Here is a 22,317-nt window from a genome sequence, read left to right on the forward strand (position 1 = left end):
CTGTACCAACTGCACCAAAGCTTTCTAAATACAGTACCCAGGGCTCTCGTGATACTGCCCCAACAGAGCATGTGGGGTTGCCTAAGAACACAATGGGCACAAGCAAGGAACCATCGGTACTGTCTGGTGCGACAAACACAGAAAATCCACCCTGGGGAAGGCGCCTGTGGTATGGACATAAACATCGTACTGCTTGTGGCACGCCAGGCATGGACAGACAATACTACCAGGTCCACGTTACTGACTCCTTTGGTGCAGGCATCTCGGTACCGACAACCACCACTGGTTACCGATGCCTTTGGCACCACCAGACTTCTGCTATGCGATGGACCTCTTGGTGTCGGGTTTGCTGGATTCGCCTCTGGTCAGTACTGGGGCCCTGCTACCGAGTTCACCCAGAGCTCCTGTCTCACCAACAACCTCATGTCATGCACTACCCTTCTCATCCACTGAGTCAGAAAGTGAGCAAGAGGACTTGGTCTCCCATTGCTCTTCTCACTCTCCATATGGTGCCCAATTCCACCATGGACCACAACCATACCATCCCCCTGATCCACAGCCTCCCTTGTATGGACAGCCTTGGTACCAACCACCTGGCCCCTCCCTGACAGGCTCAAAGACAAAGCTGCCTCCCATAGCTCTACTGTGGCCTATCAGCAACTGAGGAGACATCCTCCTTCAGCTGCTGCATCGAGGGCATCTGAGCCCCCTGAACTAACGAGGGAGGAACAAGAGGCTGAAACCAAGGAGGAAGTTACCCCTCAGGCTAATTTCTCATTGTCATCACCAGATGAGACGGTGATGTTCCCTCCACCATCGATGGCAGATGACTTCAAACTATTTCAGGACCTGGCCCAGCGGGTGGCAGAGGCACTACAGGAGGTGACAGAGTCACAAACTATTGGACATCTTACATTCTTCTGTCTTGTCCAGAGCAGTCCTCCCTTTAATGAGGTACTCTTGGACCCTGCCAAAATCATATGGCAGACCCCCACATCCATCCTGCCAACATGTAAGCAGGCCAACAAAAAAAATTGTGCGCCAGCAAAAGACAGTTTCTCTTCTCCTACCCACCTCCCAATTCGATCATAGTGGATGTGGTTAGGACCCAGCACCATTCCACATCCAGCCCTACATTTGAGTCACCCTCTTGAAAGTGTGTGGCAATAGTAATGGTCTAATAACGTGGTCACAGTCAAAAAGAGAATTAAAAATATTTGGCATGCTCTAAATAGGCCTCAGAATCATAGAAAGAAATATAGGACTGAAAGGGATCTTGAGAGATCATGAAGTCTAGTCCCCTGCATTGAGACAGGACCAAGTATACCTAGACCATCCCAGACAGTTGTTTGTCTAACCTGTTCCTAAAAGTTTCCAGTGATAGTGTCATAACTATAAAGGGAAGGGTAACAGCTGTCCTGTGTACAGTACTATAAACTCCCTCCTGGCCAGAGACTCCAAAATCCTTTTCCCTGTAAAGGGTTAAGAAGCTCAGGTAACCTGGCTGGCATCTGACCTAAAGGACCAATAAGGGGACAAGATACTTTCAAATCTTGGGGGGGGGGAAGGTTTTTGTTTATGTCTTTTGTTTGGAAGCGTGTTCACTCTGGGGACTGAGAGGGACCAGACATCAATCCAGGTTCTCCACATCTTTCTAAACAAGTCTCTCCTATTTCAAACTTGTAACTAAATAGCCAGGCAAGGCATCTTAGTTTTCCTTTGTTTTCTCAACTTGTAAATGTACCTTTTACTAGAGTGTTTCTTTGTTTGCTGTACTTTGAACCTGATACTAGAGGGGAGTCCTCTGAGCTCTTTAAGTTTGATTACCCTGTAAGGTTAATTTCCATACTGATTTTACAGAGATGATTTTTACCTTTTTCTTTAATTAAAAGCCTTCTTTTTAAGAACCTGATTGATGTCTGGTCCCTCTCAGTCCCGAGAGCGAACACGCTTCCAAACAAAAGACACAAACAAAAACCTCCTCCCTCCTCCCCCCCCCCCCCCCCCCAAGGTTTGAAAGTATCTTGTCCCCTTATTGGTCCTTTAGGTCAGATGCCAGCCAGGTAACCTGAGCTTCTTAACCCTTTACAGGGAAAAGGATTTTGGAGTCCCTGGCCAGGAGGGAGTTTATAGTACTGTACACAGGACAGCTGTTACCCTTCCCTTTATAGTTATGACAGATAGGGATTCCACAATCTCCCTTTGCATCTGTCTACTTCGCATTGTAAGCCCAGGGTTAGTGGGACTGGAATCCGCTGACCTGTGTTAGAGAACCCAGGACTTGAGCATATGACCTGCTAATTATTAACGCTGTGTTCAGAATTTTCTAACCTGGGCTCGAACCTGGGACTCTGGCATCCACACAGCAGCACACAGACCTGAGTCAAACCAAGCATATCCCAGACTCCCACACACTCTCCTGAAATGTGGCCATTCTAGCACCTTTGACCATGGTGCATAGTGGAAAACTTTACTGCCCACGCTGCATGTTTCAGGAAGTTTGAACAGCCTGCCAACACTAGGGTTACCATATTTAAAAATTTAAAAAAGAGGACACTCCACGGGGCCCTGGCCCCACCCCTTCCTGCCCCCGCCCCAATTCCGCCCCCTCCCCTGAGTGCCCCACATTCCCCCTCCTCCCTCCCAACCATGCGAAACAGCTGCCCGAGTGCTACCGGCTTCACGGTTTGCCGGGCAGCTTCCAGACCCTGCGCCCCCGACTGGGCGCTTCCCCAGCGCAGCCGGAGCCCGGGAGGGGAAGCGCCCGGTCGGGGGTAGAGGGTCTGGGGGCTGCCCGGCAAACCGTGAAGCCGGTAGCGCTCGGGCAGCGCGAATCTTCAGCTACACAAAGCTGAGGTGTCTGGGGGGAACAGCAGCAGCCGCCGCCGCGGGGGAATCCGCCTGCAGCTCGCAGCCTGCCCGAGCCGCTCTAAGGTAAGCAGGGGACTAGTATTTTCCCGGACATGTTCGGCTTTTTGGCAATGCCGCCCCTCCCCCCCCCCCCGGACGGGGATTTGAGGATCAAAAAGCCGGACATGTCCGGGAAAATCCGGACGTATGGTAACTCTAGCCAACACGTACTGCTGAGCAGTCACTTTGCTGTGTGTGCTTCCAGCTACCATAGCGAGCAACGTAGAGGAGGTGCCTCTTGAAGAATTTTCCCTTGATTGAGCTTTCACCCTTGTGTCGTGAAACAGGCTGAGCTTCTGTGACATGCTGGTGGACGTTTCCGCAGTGTTTTCTGACCCACCAAACGCACTTGACATACCTTATGATGGAGAAGGAGGAGGCGTACCTAGACATGGTAGACTCAAACTGTCCGATGCTGTTCATGACACACTCTAGCTGCTGATGCCCCCTATGTACACCAGCACTTCTGGAACAGGGCCACAACACAGACTGGTGGGATCACATCGTCATGCAGTTGGATGAAATGTGATCTAATATAAGACACTAAGGGCCTAATTTTCGTCAGATAGTCTCCATATATGCTTGAGCTCTTCTGGTGCACTAGGACCTGTGTATACAGAGGATGGATTTTCTCATCCGGTATGTACAAGTGTTAATGTACAAGGATGTGCACCTGCCGTTACACATGCCTAAGCAGAAAATGAGTTGAGGTTCAATTGAAAATCAAGACCTGATACTTCCCCAAGAGCACTAGCTAATTTCATCTGATTTCAGTGCATCTCATCAAGTTAGGGTGGTGGTCTAGTACACATATGCTACATTTGACTGAAATAGAAGTTCCCAAGAAGTTCCTTGGTTCTAAAGATTGCTGGTCATCTGCTGAGCTATTGTAGGGTCATTTCAGGCCTGATAGTCACATAGCGCACTCTCCTCATTTGCAACTACTAAATAGCTTTTTTTTTTTTTAAATAGCAAAATGGCATTGCTTTTCTAATATTCTTCCCTGTAAGCAATTGCTGGTGATGCCACAGAGCTGTTATGAGATTGCAAATAGAATGGTCGGTAATTCATGAGACACTGTAAGACATTATCCTTCTTATGAAAAAGTTTTGAGACCACAGTTCTACTGGACTTAAAAGTACAGTACCCTTGTGTGGGAAGGCAGAGATGCAGCTGGACAAGAATTTTCTACATTAATTGCTACAGAGTGACTTGAAGAATGATGGCAGTTGGTAAATTAAAAACAGAATTTACGCCCACGTCATTGAGAGATGTGATTATGTAGGCTCAGTGTCTGGCTTGACATTCTGAAAGCTGCCTTAGGACATTCAGACCAAGAAATGAGTCATTAAAGATCCAATCCTCTGGGGAGTTGAGTCTCTTCAGCTTTTACTGACTTCATTGGGTCCTGTACTCAGCACCTGACAGTGATTTTCTATAGTTCCAAAAAGCTGATCCTGAAACAGATCATTATTTTAAAGAAAAAGTAGCCCTTATTTACTATCCTAATTAGTGGACTGAGAACTGATTAACTTCATAATGCACTGCACTTCTACAGTGTACTCTGTATAGATTGTCAAAGTGCACTCCAAACACGAAGGAATTAATCCTGTAATGCTCCTGTGAGTTAAATAAATATCCCCATTTTCTAGATTAAGAAACTGAGGCACAGAGAAACTAAGTGATTTGCAGTAACTTCTTGTGTGACCTTTGGGAAAGCACAAAGTAGTACACAAACCTCCTGATTCTCCCAGTCCTGTGCTTTAACCGCTATATTGTGCTGTCTGTTAGGGCTTCCTTATAGTGATGGGGATTCTAAAGAACCAAGGAAAATATTTTAAACCTGGCTGATGTCAATGCAGAGAAGGATTCTCATGTAGACTTCATGCCATTTAACTGTGCAGAACGCCTCTGACTCTTGGTACTACAAAACTCCATGAACCAACTTAGCCAGTCTTTGAACTTTATTGTGCTATTACTGTCTCTTTCACCAATATTTTGTCTATAGTTGTCTGTCTAAATATGGCTCCACTGTTTTTAAAAAAAAAAAAAAAAAAAAAAAAAAAAATTCCTTAGTCACTTATGACACTTACTCAGATATAAATTGGACTCTGAAAGTGACGGCTTTGTTAAATGGACATGGGCCTAATGGCTAATTTTTCTTCATTCTCTTCCTGCTTCTGTTCCCATATACTGTGCCATTTCTTTTATGGGGAAGGATTAACAAACCTCAACAAATCCTGCGTGCATTCTTCTTGACATTCTATTATTCTCCACGCTGAGGATAGAATTGCTGTCTTTGTAGGTCCTCAGTTTGTTTTGAAACTCAGATTTGTTTGGCTATAATCACTGCTTAAGTAATCATTTTCAAGAGTCATTAAAACCCATCTGTGGTGATTTGCTCTGTGATGCCCCTTTGGATATGTTCCGTTAAAAAAAGGACTCCTTATGGCCCCTTTTGAAGCTCTACCAGCTCTGCTAAATGCTACTTGAACAATGCCTAACAAATGCAAAGCTTTTTAAAGCTTCAGAAGTGAGGCTGTCTATACTACGTAGCTTTTAGGGACACGGTAGTGTCACTACAGCCATGCCGCTAAAAGGCGCACGGAGTAGCCGCTGTTTGTCGGCAGGAAAGAGCTCTCTGCTGACAAAAATCTTCCACGCCCACTGAGTGGCGTTAGCATTGTCGGCAGGAGAGCTCAAAGCGCTGTTCACACCGCCGCTTGTCATCAACAAAACTTTTCTTTCGGGGGGACGGGGAGTGAGGTGTTTTTAACATCTCTGAACGACAAAAGGTTTGTCTTTGGGTACATCAGACTACCTGCTGGATCGGCGGGTAGCTATCGATCTATTGGGGATCGATATATCGCGTCTCGTCTAGATGCAATAAATTGATCCCTGAACACACTCCCGTCGACTCTGGAACTCCACCAGGGCAAGCGGTGGAAGCGGAGTCAATGGGGGAGCTGCAGCCATCGATCCCGTGCCATGAGGATGGGAGGTAAGTTGATCTAAGATATGTCTACTTCAGCTACACTATTCCCGTAGCTGAAGTTGCATATCTTACATTGACACCCTCTACCCCCCAGTGTAGACCAGACCTTTCACTTGCCAGTGTAGACAAACTCTGACTAAAGATTTCCTTCTCAGTTGTTCCCAGTAATAATGGTTGTGGTGTGGTAGGCCCTATGGAGACCCTGCAAGCTTTCCTGGGATACGTCATATTTAGGTGCCCATACTGTAACTGGTACTCATCATGGTCCCTTTGGATGTTAAAAGTTTAAATATAATTAGTACTCCATGGATATTCCTTGAGTGACAAATTATTCCCCCTGCATCCCATATATTGCTGTAGGCTTCTTCCCAGTGCAGATGCTTTAAAACAGTGGCTCTGTGGGGAAAGTGCTCTTATGACCTTTTTTACTTTCTTTAGATTTTTTTCAAAGGTCAGGAGAAACTTGATGAAATTTTTATGTGGTTTAAAAAGCTCAGCTTATTAAAGTTTAATAAGGAGGTGGCAGCAGCTAGAACTCAGTTTGAAGTGCTCAGATATATTGTAAAGGAGAAGCCAGAGCTTTTAGTGATGCAATAACAGCTAATTTCTGAACTGTGCAGTTTTTAAGCTATTATGGTAGAAGCACACTAGCCTTTCTACAGAAATCATTGAAAACAGATGCTGTGTTTCTTAAATAAAAAAAATAGGTAGAACTGTATATTACAGGTGCCTTACAGTTAACCTTGTGCACTTCCACTAGGCCAAAATCATTAAACACCTTTTGTGGTTATTCAGTTTGCCAGTTTTTTTTCCTTAAGCTAGTATCAGTCATGAGTCTAAAAGCAAAAATTCCATCTACCTAAGGTACAAATAGCAAGACTGGGGCACACAGGATATTGGTTCATCAGAGAGCTTGTCTACATTAGGAATTTTTGCATCAGTGTAAGTACATGAGTGAAAATCAAAAGTGTAAATACTCTGCACTGGTACCGTTTACACTGGTTTCAAACTGGAGTAAGTCCCACTAGTGCAGCACATCTATGCTGCTTATTTTCACATTAGTATACAAACCCTGAAACTTAATATAATCTCCAAACAGCTACTAGAGTTACAAGATAGTTAAATGTGAAATGTTGTTAAAGATCAAGCTTGCTCTGTTAATTTTGTAGGTGTCCAAATTAAATATTAACGTTTCCAAAAGAAAATGAACTCTTATATTACAACTTTCAGCGCAGGCACATATTTATATGTTATTGTCACACAGTTTGAAGGTCCAATCCAGATCAGTGAGAGGTTGTCACTGCCTGACCTGTGACCCTGGGTGCCTGAAATGCCCCACTGTTGAAGCTTACAACCTGGCACCAGCCGACAAGCCTTCAGGTCACATCCAAAGTGTCTGTGCACTAGACAGCCCTGTTTCAACAGCTTTGATCCATAGCCTGTCTACAGCCCCTCTCTGGCTTCCATCAACCTTGGTTACAACCGGCAAGGTGACTCCAACACACTCCAGAAGTTTCCCAAAACTGTGTGCTCTGCAATGTCCAGCCCTCTCCTAGACAGTTCAGAGAAAAAATAAGGTTTCTTTGTTCCTTTAAAGAGACAAAAGCACATCCGAGTTTATTAACTTACCAGGGGTAAATACACCCTACCCAGGAAACACAGCACTGAGTTGGTTTATAGTAAAAATAACACATTTATTAACAGAATATAGGTTAAGTGATGCCAAGTAAAAGGAATAGGGTTGGAAAGGGAATACAAATAAAAGTGAAAATACTCGTCTAAAACTTCATCTAGTAAGGTTCAGGCTTCGTTCAAGATGTTTTCTTTCACCATTCATTCTTTCCAGCCCTAGCTGACTTTCCCTGTCAGGACCTTCTACAAAAGTACAAGATGCTGGCTTCCTTTGTCTTCCTAGGTGAAAAATCTTTGTGTAGGCAGGTTTCTCACCTATATTTAGTTTCCAGAGACTTCAGACCCTTCCGTAGTTGAAGGACCCATCTTTCTCAGCTAGCAAGAGCTCGGGCCTCTTGTCTGTCCAATGATGGTTGCCAAATATGTCTTCTGCCCTTGCTTCTTTCCTCCAAAATGTAATGACTTTTTGTTTCAAGAATAGGATGACCTCATGGTCTTCTTCCCTTCCTGTGGACTTTCCATCCATCTGTATATAAATGGGGCTTCCATTGTTTTGACTTCACCATGCTTAATTTACATAAGAGTTAGGTACATAGCTGCCTTCTCTCCTTGTAGGGAGGAAACGTGATTGGCCACAGATTTTAAAGCATAATATTTCCTCATTGTGTTAATACATACATTTCACAATATTAATCACCAGTGTCATTAGCTTTCAGAAAAGGCCTCCCTCTGTACACTTTTATAATACAGTAATATTGTACACAATCAGTTGATTATTTATTACTTGAGGTTCATCCCACTTCTTTATAGACTGGTAACTCTTTGAAATTGATTCTTTTCAGGATCAGCTCTCAAAGGTTTTTTTTCCAAGCTCTGAGAAAGGTGACATGGAGTCTGGTGGTGAAGGAAACTCCACCCTCTTTCATCCCTAGCTGGTATTTGCTAAAATGCAAATCATTCTGTTTCCTCCAATCTACTCTCTCCTTGTAGTGTGATAACCCTGTTTACGCTTATATGTAAACGTACCTTCTTTGTCTCTGTCTCATGACCAGGCTGGGTAGAGCAGCAAACACATTCCTTTGTCCAGGGCAGACCTGTTTACCAATTCCCCTTGACATGCCTGGTTTAAACACATTCTAGTTATAACCTCAGCATATATCCATAACTCTTAATACACACTGTGTACACACATCATGCAAGAATATTAATCAGTGAGTTCACTGTCAAATGATACAAGGCATATTTTATACAAAGGTTACAGTAGTTTGTAAGGTGTGAATACAGGGGTGCTTAGTCACAGTAATACCATAACATATAATTGCATACAAAAAATATCGATTCCAAGAAAGTTATTTAGGATGCAAAGTTACATGCACAACGGGACCGAACAAATGTTTCCAGGGCAATATTAATTCTGGCACTTCCTAACTTTTTTGAGTGCTTGACTCTGCAATCTTAATGTCCCTTTAATGTAATTTTTCGGTGTAATGCCCAGTTAAAATAAAAAATTCTATCATGCAGAACCATATGGATCTCCAACACCAAACATGGGTCATAAAGTTGGCAGTGGACCTTTAGATTCACAGCACAAGCTCTACCACTTGAGCTGATCAAAGTCATAGGCTGTTATCCTCTACATTGACCAGTCACTAGAAGGAAGATGGGACACACACTCTGCCAGTGAGCTTCATAGTTATTTGCTGATAGAGTAATGTAGAGACCCAGGACTCCTGGGTTCATGTCCAGGTTCTGAAGGGGAGTGTGCTCTAGAGGTCAGACCCTTCTGCCCCTATTTCCCTGTGCTTCTGTCTGCCACAGCCTGCCTCCTGCCCCTTCTGGGTCAATCCTCACCCCAGATCCTACCCCCACCATTTCTAACCCCTCTGCATTCCAGTCAGGTTACTTTCTCCTCCTCTTCCCTGCCTGGTTTCCAGCAAGGGGGAAGCATTGAAAATGGTGGAGTTCTCTCTATTCAGTGTCAGAGCAGCAACCAGGAGAAACAGCTGCAGTAAAGTCCTGCTCAGACCCTACCCCTGGCAGGAGCATGCTCAGTACATATTTAACAACTACTTTTGCTGAAGATTCAACTGTAAACAAGTCTCTCCGGAGCATGTGCAAACAGCAGTTTTTCTAAGGCTTATAAACTGGCCAAATTCGTGTGGATTTTCATGGGGGTGGCTTAAGACACATCCCCAACCCCAGTAGTAAAGGAAAACTTGAAAATAAAATCTTTCCTTACAAGTTGTCCTTACAAGTGGTAACGGTAGAATATTCACAGTAATTGTATGTGTGCCTATAGAAGTTTTTAAAGGGAAAAAATAAACTAACTTTGTTTCTCTCCATCAATGTAAACCTCATCCTGTTTCTGTGGGGCGTTGTGGTTATTGAAACAAGGAAACATGAGCTTTGTTCAGCTCAAAGTGACCTGGCCCTGAAATCTGTGAACTAACTGGCAACTTGCCATTCTTAATTGGCTTGAATCAGAGCATTGCAGTTGGAATCAGCACTTTAAGCATAGAAATGACCGTTTCCAACTAACACTGATGCCCATTAAAAACAACTTGACCCTTTGCAACCAAATAGGTTTGTCTTGGAATCAGTATTCATGTGAGCTTTATTCAAGTATAGCCTGTATTGACTGAATTTTGATTTTTATGGCCATTAAATTATTTTCTGGCATGTGAAGATACTGGTTGGTTTTATGTTGTATTGAGATAAATATTAGGCTCAGGTGTGAATTGTCTGCCTTTAGAGGTAATTTCAGGTTTATTCCCTACTCAAGGAAACCCCAAATAGAAAACTTAGGAAGAAGGCAAGTGATATTATACAGCTCATTGAATAAAAAGTAATTAGAGTGTAGTACAGTGGGAATTAGTGGAAGGGCATGAGCCTCTATTTATATCCCAGTGTATGTGTTTTGATGGCTCGTAGATATGGCTTTAAAAAAAACAGCTCGAACAGCCTATGAGACTTCTGCCACAGTAGATGATTACCTTGACTGCATGTACATGGTCTGCAGTTGAATTTTCTCTCTGATCTTATGTGCAGGTTATCGGATTGTCGTTGCTATATCCTCTGTACTTTGAATATTAGCCAATTATAGCAGAGTATTGTAGCATTAATATTTAGTCAAACTAAGTCATTTTAAAAGAAAAATTGTTACACTCTAAGCATTAATCCTTGCATTCTTTTCTCTGTACATTTAATAGCGTCGTCTTGGAGATGCTGCGAAGAAAGCCATCAGCAAATTGACAACCAGGACAGTAAAGAAGGGTGATAAGGTATAGTAATAAGACTTCAGCAAAATATACTTGAATCTCATGGTTTATTTTGGTAGTAAAAACAATTCACTTTATCTGATTTGTTTTTCTTTCTCCTCTCATCTTTAATGCTGGTTTACTTGCTGAGGAGTTCATCTTTTGCTACCGTATTTCAGTGTGACATCTAGAGCTTTTCTGTATACTGTAGCCTTTGCTCCCCCCGAAGGAGCATTTCTCTTGCTTAGGGACTAGTTGAGCTCCATCTGGTAACTGTGATTATGAGTGCTGTTCTGTGCTAGCTGGCTGAGTATTTCTGCAGGCAGGAGTGCAGAAGGCTTTGTATTGAGCCATCATGACAACATTTCATTTGCTATGCTCCTAATAACTCTGTATAAATTGTCATTACTAGAGAAAGGCAAGGTTAGTGTTAGTTATGTGGAACACTGTAAACTTGGAATGTTGCACATATATGTTGTGCAAAATAAAAATAGAGGGGCTAAGAGGAAGAGTTCTTGTGAGAATTCACTTTTTTATAAATTAGTCTCTTGGGTTAGGGGAGAGGTATTTCATTTGAGTTGAAATACCTGAGTCTGAAGTCTTGAGCTATGGGGAACTGTATTTGGCTGTCAGAGAATAATTGATCATGAACTGTGAATTAAAAAGCTACAAGTACTCATCAGTTCTTGATCAGCACTGTAACATTTATTTATAGCCTTGCTCACTTTTCCCTTTCCTTTTGCAAAATGCACAGACCTGATTATAATTAAATGGTGTTCTGATTATGATTTTTCTTTTTAAAAAGAAAACTGTTTCCCTTTGGTGCTTCTACTGACTCCCTCTCATCATCTTTCCTACCAACACAACAGAAATACGAGAAGCCACCTGAATTTGTTTCTCTGAAGAGAAATATGAGAAAAATGCTTTTCCCAAGCCTTTGGTTTTTTTTTTTTGTTTCTAGGCAATTTGGTTACAAGAATCTTCTGCAGTAGATCTTTGCTGATGTGTGTATATTTAGAACTTATTAATACTACAAGGGAAGATGCTGCCTCCCTGACAACATAGAGGCAAGATTGTTAAGTGATATGGAGGTTGCAGAACAGGCAGCAGGAGACGTGTATGTAGTTGAAAGGAATACAGGAATAAATCTGCCATTCATCAGTGCAGCCCATCAGGGTTCTCTGCATGAAATATTGACTGCTTGTTTCCAACAGTGGAGTTGTTAATTTTGTCTTGCTGTGGTTTTTGATGTCCTTGTCTCAGTACTCAGTACTGAAAAGAATTGTATGATTTTGGAAGAAAGCACAGCCTGTGTGTCTGTGTAGCCCACAGATTTTAGTGTATACCACCAATGCTATGGCTTTATCTATATGAAATCTGCCTTTCTCCAAAGGGAAACTTAAAATATGTGAAGTTATTTTTTATCCATTTAGAAACCGTAACCTTTATAACAAAGTATAGCCAGCAAGTGATCCTGAGCGGCATGTCTGTATAGGAATGACATCAGTAATTCTTGGGTCTGAGGAGTAGGAAACACTGGACTTTCTGAAGTATGAAATAAAGCAGTTTTTTAGCTCTGATTATAGGAAGAGATGAAAAAAATCTGCTTTAATATTATATAAATTATATTTTATGAAGTAATGATGTAGACTAGATCTTAACTGAAATAAAGTCCTGTGGAAATAATATCTTTTGAGTCAATATGAAAAGTACTATTTATACAAATGAATTATAGCTGTCTTATTCTAGTTTAAATTTAAGATATACACAAATGCTAGTTTTAAATGAGATGGTGACTTTGATATGCATGTAAAGTGTGTGTTGTATCTTCTTTGTGAGGCATATTTTCACCCTTTTCTGCCTCTTCCTGTTCATAGCCACTTTGCATATTTGATCCTCACTGCCACAGTAGAATTCCTGTTTACTAATCATGTCTACTTTACCTTTAATGTAGTCTTAACTCTTGACTTGAGTTTTCATGCTATTCATTTTAGGAAACCGACCCAGACTTTGATCATTGTGCTGTCTGTATCGAGTGTTACAAGCAGAACGATGTTGTCCGTATTCTGCCATGCAAGTAAGCTAGCAATTTCTCTTCTCTTGTTAATGGATTTATTCCTAAGAAATGTTTATGCTGATTCTTGTTTACATCCCTTTGTTTCATTTTATCTAGCATTTGCTCTTTCCTAGTATATACCAACATAGGTGTGCTTAATATTTTACACATACCTAGTTTAGACAGGTTCCTTGTCCTAGGAGCATGCAATCTAAATAAGGTTAATACAGTACAATTAGGTGAGAAGGTGGGAGCTGGCAGAGTTATTGACAATGGAGACTATGCAAGAAGAAGAGAGTCTAGAGGAATGGCAGGTGATTGGCCTATGGGAAGTAGGAAGTGATTTTTAAGGGAAGTGAAGACCATGAAAAAGGCACAAAATTGGGAGAGAGTGAGTGAGACAAAGAGAGCTTTAAGGATTGAAGATTGGGCAGACCCAGTACTTGCATTAATTATAGTAAACTAAAGTATAGATGCAAAATTCCACACAGTGGATACTGCAACCTGGTATCCTGCTATGCATGTGGGTCCCAACCCAAAATTATGCTGCCAGAATGTGTCAAAGGGTTAGATGGGAGACCTGTGGGGTAGGGCAGGAGGGATTCTGCCCAATGAGGTAAGGGAGGCTGGCAGGGGTTGCAGAGCCCACCCTGCATTCTGTGGCTCCAGTCCCATGAGGTTGGCTGGGCTCGGCTCTCTGCTCCAGGTGTTGCAACATGAAGTACAGGGTCACAGCACTGCTTAGATTTGGCCCAGCCACCTCTCCATCATGATGATGAGGGGTCAGACAGGCCAAATTTGAGTGGCTCAGTGACAGCATGCACCAGGATACAACACCACTGTCACAAATTTGACCTGCCTGGCCTCTACCAAACATGAGCAGCACTGCAACCCCAGAGATCACAACTCCCAGAGCATGGAGCTGAGCCCAGACAGCACTGTGGGACAGAAGCTGCAGGACCTGCCATTATGGTACTCCTGGTATACTTATTTAGTACTTATTATGTAAGTGTGTATATTATGTGGGTCAGAAATCTTTAGTAAGCCAGATGTTTCTTTTACTAAAGGTATTTTGTGTTTTGGGTATTTGGGTTGTGATAGGCTGTCCTGAGACCAAAAGGTGAGAACCAGAGGTCTAAGCAATTCCAGCTTGCTCAAGCATTTCCCAGTTACTAGAAATGCTGCCATCCCCCATCTCTACCTTAGTGTTGACATCAAGGACTATTTAAGAAAATCGTTTCGGCTATCCAGTACTGGCACTTAAAGTGTAGCAACCAAACTCTATCCTGGTGCTCTTGCCTCAGTCTTCTCATTTCCCTTCCATCCCAAAGATCTCGATTTAGAGCTATGTGACATTATCTCTGTAGCAGATTTTCAGTTTAACTGCTTTTTGTGCGTGGTGAATATTTTTGGAAGAATTATCTAATAATTTGTGGGAGCTTTGACTGTTACCAAGGATATCTTTCCCTTTCATTTTATAACACATTTTTCTTCTCCTCTTCCCCCCTCCAAAAGAGAAATACGTACATTACTATGCATACATGCAGCCAAGATCCAGCAACTTGGCCTATGTTTGGTATATAAATAGCTATATGCATGATACACTAAGAAACAACTAAGTCACAGTGTCGGAACCAGGCATCAGTCCCATGTCCCTGAGGGGCATATTGCAGCTCATTATCAGTCTTCTAAATCCTCCTGCAAGCTGTCCTAGATAGCTGGAAATTTTTTCTTCTAATGCATAATGAATTTTTGCTGTTATAAGATATTAAAGAAACAATCTCAAATTATAATTGTATATAGTAAATAAAAATGTCTTTACCATGGATGAATCTGTTAATGCCTTTGTTTACTGGGGCAGGAAGATTTTATAAGTCAATTCACTTTACCTGTATTCTTCATTTACTTGCTTTTTTGTGTGTGTCTTGGACAATAAAAATGAGACATTTCACTGATTTTCAGGTTTTCAGTGCTGCAGTGCTTGGGTAACAAACACTGCAGAGACATGTTTGTTTAGAAACTATTTCCATTGAAATGTGGTGTTTAAAAAAACACCACTTGGGAGCATTTTTCTTGGTCTTTGATGTTGTAAAAGTTTGTTTTTACAAAGTCTAAATTTTTTACCCAAATTTGAATTATACTTTTAAAAATGCACTAGTTTTTATGTACTCTTATGCAACAATATTCTGTCCTCAAGGGCCCTACAAATTATTATTAGCTGCTGGATAGAAATTTCAGACACTATTTGATTCTCCATAATTCCAGGGTGTAGTTCAAGAACCTTCAATTACATCATATTAACACTAATTGTGGGTCCAGGTTAGAGAAGATTATCTAGAGACTCCAGACTCTCCCACTTCTTTCCCTCCTGTCATTAAAACTTTTGTTTAGCTGTTCTTTGAGTGATTCATGCGCATCTTCATGTGGATGCCATTATCCTAGAAAGTGTGTGTTCTAACAATTTTTCATGTGTAATTACCTTGATCTAAAGTCATCAAAGTTTTTGAGTACAAGTATTTTCAGCTTTCTTTTATATCATTTTGCAATAATTAGATTATGGCTTAATACTGAGAGCCAAATGGTGTCAGATGATCTGTCCATGAAATGTGTTCTCTTATTTCACTGTAGAAGCAGGGATTTTATTTGAGGTGTGCTTTTCTGAGACTTGTTTCTAGTCTTGAAAACCAACAGACTTCAACACCTGGAAAGTAAAGGGCACCTGAAGGGAAAAAGGAGTACACCTAATTCTGAGAAGAACTTGGCTTTATTTATTGGGTTTCAAAATATAGGGTCTGTAAATTTAAATAAGTGCTAATATATTAAAATGAATATCAACCAATTTAGGCTTAACACCTGACCTCTTAAATGGTGATAAATTGTCGATAAATTTCCTAAATCTGCTTTGGTCCCAGAGAGAAATAAAAAGGTATCCACATTATTATTCACCTTAAGCAACTAACGAATCAATAATGTATTTCATCTTGCTGCAGAAGGGATACAATGAATGACGTGGATGGCAGTTGTTTGATACTGTGCAGGTTCAATTCCCAGAACGATCCCTGCTGATATTAACACTTAGAGCCCTAAAGAAAAGTAAATTGGACTTAGTTGGAGGGACCAGAACAAAGTAAAATAGACTGCTTTCCCTCAACTTTGCTCTGCATCTCGAACTAAGTCCTTCCCAGCCTCCTTAGTCCTTCCCATCCCTAAACAATAAAGCAGTATCGTGCCCCAAAAGCCTGATAGAGCTTCTGCTGGCTCCATGCCAGTTCCTCCCAGATTGATGATCTCTCATAATGCATGTTTTCCTACTTCTGGGTCCCAACCTAACTGTGTGTATCAAGGATTATAGTAGTAGGCAGAAGAAAGACCAGACAAGCTGAACTGTCTTTCACCAGTTTGGACTGCCTCTTTAAGGAGTCCCAAACTAGTTCTGCATCCCTGCCAGAAACGTACCCTCCTTTTCAGCAGAACACTGCACACGCATGCACATGCTGAGTGAAACTCCCTCAAAATAGCTTCTAAAGTGTTAAAACAGCTACAGGTCAGCATAAAATCCTAGTGCACAGACCGAAGTAAATCATTGGTTACCATGTTGGCCTCTGAGGCACTAACAAAAAGATAACTCATGTTTACCAGATGGCAGAAGAAAAAACGAGCATGGAAAAATTTATTTCCGAGCTTCTAAGACAACATTCAACAATGGAGAGTAAATATATAATGTATTATGGGCATTTGGTAGTGACTCTTTTAATTAGAATCATATCAACTTAAAAAAACTATTAGTTTACCTCACCTACCACTGGTCCCCCTACAAATTTTTGTTGTTTTGCAACCCTAGCTTCTATTTTTAAACATTTTTCTTCCCTGGAGCTATGTGAAAACCTTAAATCCACACAAATGATACTATGAAACTGCTGTCAAATACACAAAGCAATCTGAAAGAATGTTTCATTACCCTTTTCAGCTACACTAATATAGATGTAATAATAGATACAAAAATTAGACTGAATGTTTCTAATTTTTTGCCTGGGAATATTTTGTATATAGAGTATAAAATTGCCTGCTGATCAGCCAAACACAATTAAGATTCCCTGCAATTAAGTGGTTATCTTTGGAGGTCAGACTAAACGACCATAATGGTCCCTTCTGGCCTTAGCTTTAAATCTTGCTTGTGCATCTCTCTGATCACTTAAGCATCTTGATTGGCTCATATTTAATTTTTTCCTGGTGGAACATTGTTATAGTAAAAGATTGATCTCATATGAATCAGCTACATGTAATAACAAAAAAAATTTACTGACCTCTGAAAAAAGAAAGCATTACAAAGAATGGTATGTCCATGGCATAGTAATATTATTAGGGTGCAGTTTTGCTTGCATTTTCCCCCTCATATCACTAACAAGATTGCACATACTTTACTTAGTATGTTCAAAAATATGTATTAAACTACAAAAACAGAATTCTTTAGATAATGGGCTTTTCTAGACTTGTTTGATATGAACAGGTAAGGAACTGGGTGTACTAATAAATACTTTTATAAGATCTTAATCTCTCTCTTTCCACTCTTTTCTCCCTGCCACTCCACCTTCTAATTTTGGTACCATATTTGTAGTCAGTTATAAAGCAATAAAAACAGTACAGTCAATAAGCCAGACATGAAGAAATGTCTTGCAAGAGAATGTTTAGAAAAATGGATAGAGCTGTATGTTGACCAAGAAGCACCAAATGAAAGCATTAGCCTCTGTCTTTTAAGGAAGCTGTAATCATTGGACAGTGGGTTTCAATGACATGTGACACCAATCTAGTTTACTTCTTATAGCCCATTGTGAACCTAGCATTTCCTTTTGCTAGCTGCTAGAATTGTGCTCTCCTGTTTAAAGTCCTGGTCTGACACTCTTATGCATTGGTACAATGAAATCTGGTGTGGCCCAATGTACAATGTAAGCAAAGCCCTGTGTGCTCCATAGCAAGTTGGACCTAAATTCTGTGGCAAGACTCTAGTTTTCTGGTGCACATAGGTGTTGAGTTTTGTGGCAGATGCAAGTACATTCAGTAAAATTCTCCTCTTTAATTACATATGAAAAAGACTAATATAAACAACATAGTATTACTTGTGCATATTGTAGTTAAAGGCAATGTCTCTTACACAGCCACCTCTGTGCTCCAGAAGCTGAAATCTTTTCAACACTCCGAGCCTGTAAACATGGCTGCTGGAACTTTGTGGTAAGAGGACATAAGAGCCTCCATTTCTACCCAGCCTCCCTCAACACAGGGTGACATCATTTTTAGACTTGTGAGCATTTATTTAAAATTTTTCTATTGTATTATCTTATTATATAAGTTTTTAAAACAAGTAATGAAACAAATACGTCACAAAGACACTAACAAAAGACAAATCTCTTAAATAACTTTTCCACTCAGATTCCACTTCACTTTTCCATCACAGCATTGAGGCTAGGAAAAAGGAGGGAGACCAGAGTGGGGATGGGGTGATGAGGAGGTAGCGAGTTGTCGGTGTAATGAGTGGTGTGGAAAGAAAGGAAGGAGAAGCTAAGGAGATGGTTTTAGAAATGAGGAGAGAGGAGTTTGGGGAAATCAGATTGGAAAAGAAAATAAGAAAGGAAGATGGGAATAGAAAATGAGTCAGGAAGAGGGAAAGGAGGGAGACACCAGAGGCAGAGAAAGAAAAAGAGTGGACAGAGGGAGGGGGGGGACGGATACTGAGAAACAGAAGAGCGAAAAGAGGAAGGAAAGGAAGAACAAAAGCAACACAGCAAATTTTTAAAATATATTCTTATAAGGTTGAATGCCAAATTGATAAGTAAAATACAGTACATACACGTTTTGGGCCAGCTTCTTAATTTTCCTTTGTGCTAGGTGCAGGAATGGAGAAGGTGACAAAGATGACTAGCCATATCTATCCCTGCCTTATTCTGGTGCTACTATAAATTGAGATGGCTTGTACCAACCATCTATGGATTGTTATGCTGGAGCAACATTCTTTGGAGTATAATGCATTGCACCCAACCTCCCTTTACTAGGGAATGGTAGGGAACAATTACACCAGCCAAAGAATCTCCCTATTATGGGGCTATTTTGTGGGGGACGTTTAGGCCTACTTCCCTCTTTCTGGAATGGCATAAAGGGTATGTCTATACAGCCTGTGGCAGCAAGCCTCCCAGCCCAGGTCAACAGTACAGTCCTTTGAAGTTACAGCTCAGCCTGGAGCCTAGGGCTTCAGAGCCTGAACTCCAGCCCGAAGCGCAGCTTCGAATGCTGTTTTTAGACTGCTAACTTCAGCCCCACTAGCCTGAATCTCTCAACCGAAGCTGTGAGGCTGGCTTGCCACCCAAAGAGGTCACGTTGTACAGCAGAATCCGGTCACTGTTTACATACCCACATGCAGAGGCTGATTGGCTCAGGCATTCTAAGGAAAACAAAACTAATTAAAAGTCACTTGCTGGAAATTCTGCCAGCATGGGGGTGTCCTTTGCTGCCACAGAGCTGACTTCTGTGCCTCCTTTCCTGCAGCACCCAGCACAGGAGGAGGAACAGGGCCGGAGCACACTGCACCCAGTTATCCCCTGCTGGTATAAGGTTTCTAGGAGACCATAGTAAGCTAATGTGAGTTAGAGCAGCTCCCTCAGAACTACTCAGGTTTGTCCCTTTGGAATGCTCCGTATTGGACTAATTCACATGTATTTTGGGGGGAGGAAAAGGTCTCTGGTGTGGATACAAGGACTTCCTCTTTCAAGCTCAACTTTATAAATTACTCATACTTGTGCATTATTGTCTTATCAGTTTGTAACTGCTGTTCAACCCCTGGAAATACCAAAAAACCTGGACTGATCAAGAGCCCCCATATCAAGGCCAGCAGGATATTTAGGGGAGGGAGAAATAGGCAAAAATATGTTGATTAAAATTAAAACTGGGGAGGGGGGGATTGGAAAACATTTATAAAGTTTCCCAGAGTTCAAGAGGTTTAAGAACCAATAGCAAAGAATGAAAATATCAGAAAAGTAGTTAGGTTTTAAATGCACAGAAACACCTTATCAGACTGTTAATATCTCTTTAAAATAATCTCATAATATTTACTAGGTACACATTGGAATCCATATCATTCAGTGTCTGATTTGATCGGAGTGGTTTTATAGCACTGAGCACTGATTAGCTGATAACAGCATATTAAAGTTGTTTTCATACTTACGTGGAGTCTTGATGTCTGCTGTTTCACAAAATATTAGATTGTTGTAAATGCATGTCCCACTCTAAAATCCAGACTATGGAGTTTAAAAAAAAAAAAAAATACAAGTGACTAAAAGCATTAAAATGTGTAACACAACACAGTAACGTAATTATATGTACCATGGGATTGCAAGCTCACTTCTACCTCAAAGGACAGCTGAATAATCTTTTCTGTGCTCTCATGAGTGATACAAATAAAAAGTTAATAACTATTGACAGCAGAAATAAGGAAAGAGGGAGTGGAGGACCGTTTTTTGTATAGTTGCTCAGGAAGGATGAGCAGAGTACCTATCCCATTTTTCACACTTATGTTTGTCCCACATTCATTGCCTTAATAAAGATTTTAGAATGAAGTAAGGACATCAGCAGGCTGGTTAGTGGAGATTCTTAAATTTTCTTGATTAAACAATCCAGCATATTCAGCAGTACATTTGTAGCTTGGTTAATACAGCTCTCCATGCTAGATAGCTGTGCCGTGCCGTACCATACCATACCATACCATGTCAAACCAGCCCACGAATGCAGGAGAGTATAGTTCTGATGTCGAAAGTGACTAAAAATATGATCATAGAATCCTAGAATATCAGGGTTGGAAGAGACCTCAGGAGTCTAGTCCAACCCCTTGCTCAAAGCAGGACCAACACCAACTAAATCACCCCAGCCAGGGCTTTGTCAAGCCGGGCCTTAAAAACCTCTAAGGAAGGAGATTCCACCACCTCCATAGGTAACCCATTCCAGTGCTTCACCTAGTGAAATAGTGTTTCCTAATAGCCAACTGAGACCTCCCTCGCTGCAACTTGAGACCATTGCTCCTTGTTCTGTCATCTGCCACCATTGAGAACAGCCGAGCTCCATCCTCTTTGGAACCCCCCTTCAGGTAGTTGAAGGCTGCTATCAAATCCCCCCCACTCTTCTCTTCTGCAGACTAAACAAGCCCAGTTCCTTCAGCCTCTCCTCGTAAATCATGTGCTCCAGCCCCATGATCACTTCCGTTGCCCTCCGCTGGACTCTCTCCAATTTGTCCACATCCTTTCTGTAGTGACGGAACCAAAACTGGACGCAATACTCCAGATGTGGCCTCACTAGTGCTGAATAGAAGGGAATAATCACTTCCCTCGATCTGCTGGCAATGCTCCTACTACTGCAGCCCAATATGCCATTAGCCGCCTTGGCAACAAGGGCACACTGCTGACTCATATCCAGCTTCTCATCCACTGTAATCCCCAGGTCCTTTTCTGCAGCATTGCTGCTTAGCCAGTCGGTCCCCAGCCTGTAGCAGTGCATGGGATTCTTCTGTCCTAACTGAAGGACTCTGCACTTGTCCTTGTTGAACCTCATCAGATTTCTTTTGGCCCTATCCCTACCCTCCAGCGTATCTACCTCTCCCCCCAGCATAGTGGAGTTCCATATTTCTCTTCATGTTTAAATGGCTTCCAATCCAGTGGTGCATAAAATTATGTTGTGTTGCTTTAGGATGGCAATTTATTGCTTTTCGTCTCTTACATTTCTTTTTAAAACTCTAATCTGGCTTTTAGAGTGAGACACGTTCACAATCTAATATTTTGGAAAATTGCAGATATCAGATGTACTCCTATTTCCAGTAAAGTTATTTTTTCCTAACTGCCACCTGTGCAAACTCAACCTTGGTTATTAATGTCAAGCTGAAATCTTTCCTTGTGCATCATCACTGGTAGTAAAGGTTCTGCAGACCAGAGTAGACTCTTAGTTCTACCTGTACATCCCCACTCCCCTTAGTTGGTTTGAACAAGTACTACTGATTAGAACATAATTACATTGATGTACTTGAGTATTGCCACCAGCTTAATACCTGTGGACATAAAATTATTATTGTATATGCACTACCTCTTTCCATTTTTACTAACAAACCTTTTCAGGAGCTGTTCTCCAGGAAGTCAACCTGGAGACTTAGTAGCTTCCTGGTGACATGCCTCCTCTGTTCTGCTTTTAATGTCTTGTATGGTAGAGAAGGAAGAATGAGCAGTATTACTATGATTTTAGAATTCGGAGACACATGCCATTCTCAGCATCTCAGGGGGCACAGAATAGAAGGTAGAAGTAAAGGCAGCTATACAGCGCCGTTGCACCTCCCTGATTCTGAGCTGCTCTGATGGCCAGCTGTAGGTTGCTCTGTAGCCTGGAATAGATGGTGCACTTTACATTCTCTCAGGTATGTCAGAACAAAGCTGTTTCTCAGTTAG

General features: G+C 41.6%; 1 protein-coding gene across 2 annotated transcripts in view; it reads left to right on the top strand.

The window, feature by feature from the left end:
- RNF130 (ring finger protein 130) overlaps positions 1-22,317 on the top strand; it is an 88,782-nt gene that overhangs the window by 43,548 nt on the left and 22,917 nt on the right. For both annotated transcript variants that reach the window (XM_054037464.1, XM_054037463.1), the window contains exons 4-5: positions 10,747-10,818; positions 12,789-12,871. In XM_054037464.1, the coding sequence (XP_053893439.1) occupies positions 10,747-10,818; positions 12,789-12,871 (155 nt within the window). The remainder of the gene's footprint in view (positions 1-10,746; positions 10,819-12,788; positions 12,872-22,317) is intronic.

Source organism: Malaclemys terrapin, chromosome 8 (genome assembly GCF_027887155.1).
Source record: "Malaclemys terrapin pileata isolate rMalTer1 chromosome 8, rMalTer1.hap1, whole genome shotgun sequence".
In the NCBI taxonomy this organism is placed as follows: domain Eukaryota; kingdom Metazoa; phylum Chordata; order Testudines; family Emydidae; genus Malaclemys; species Malaclemys terrapin.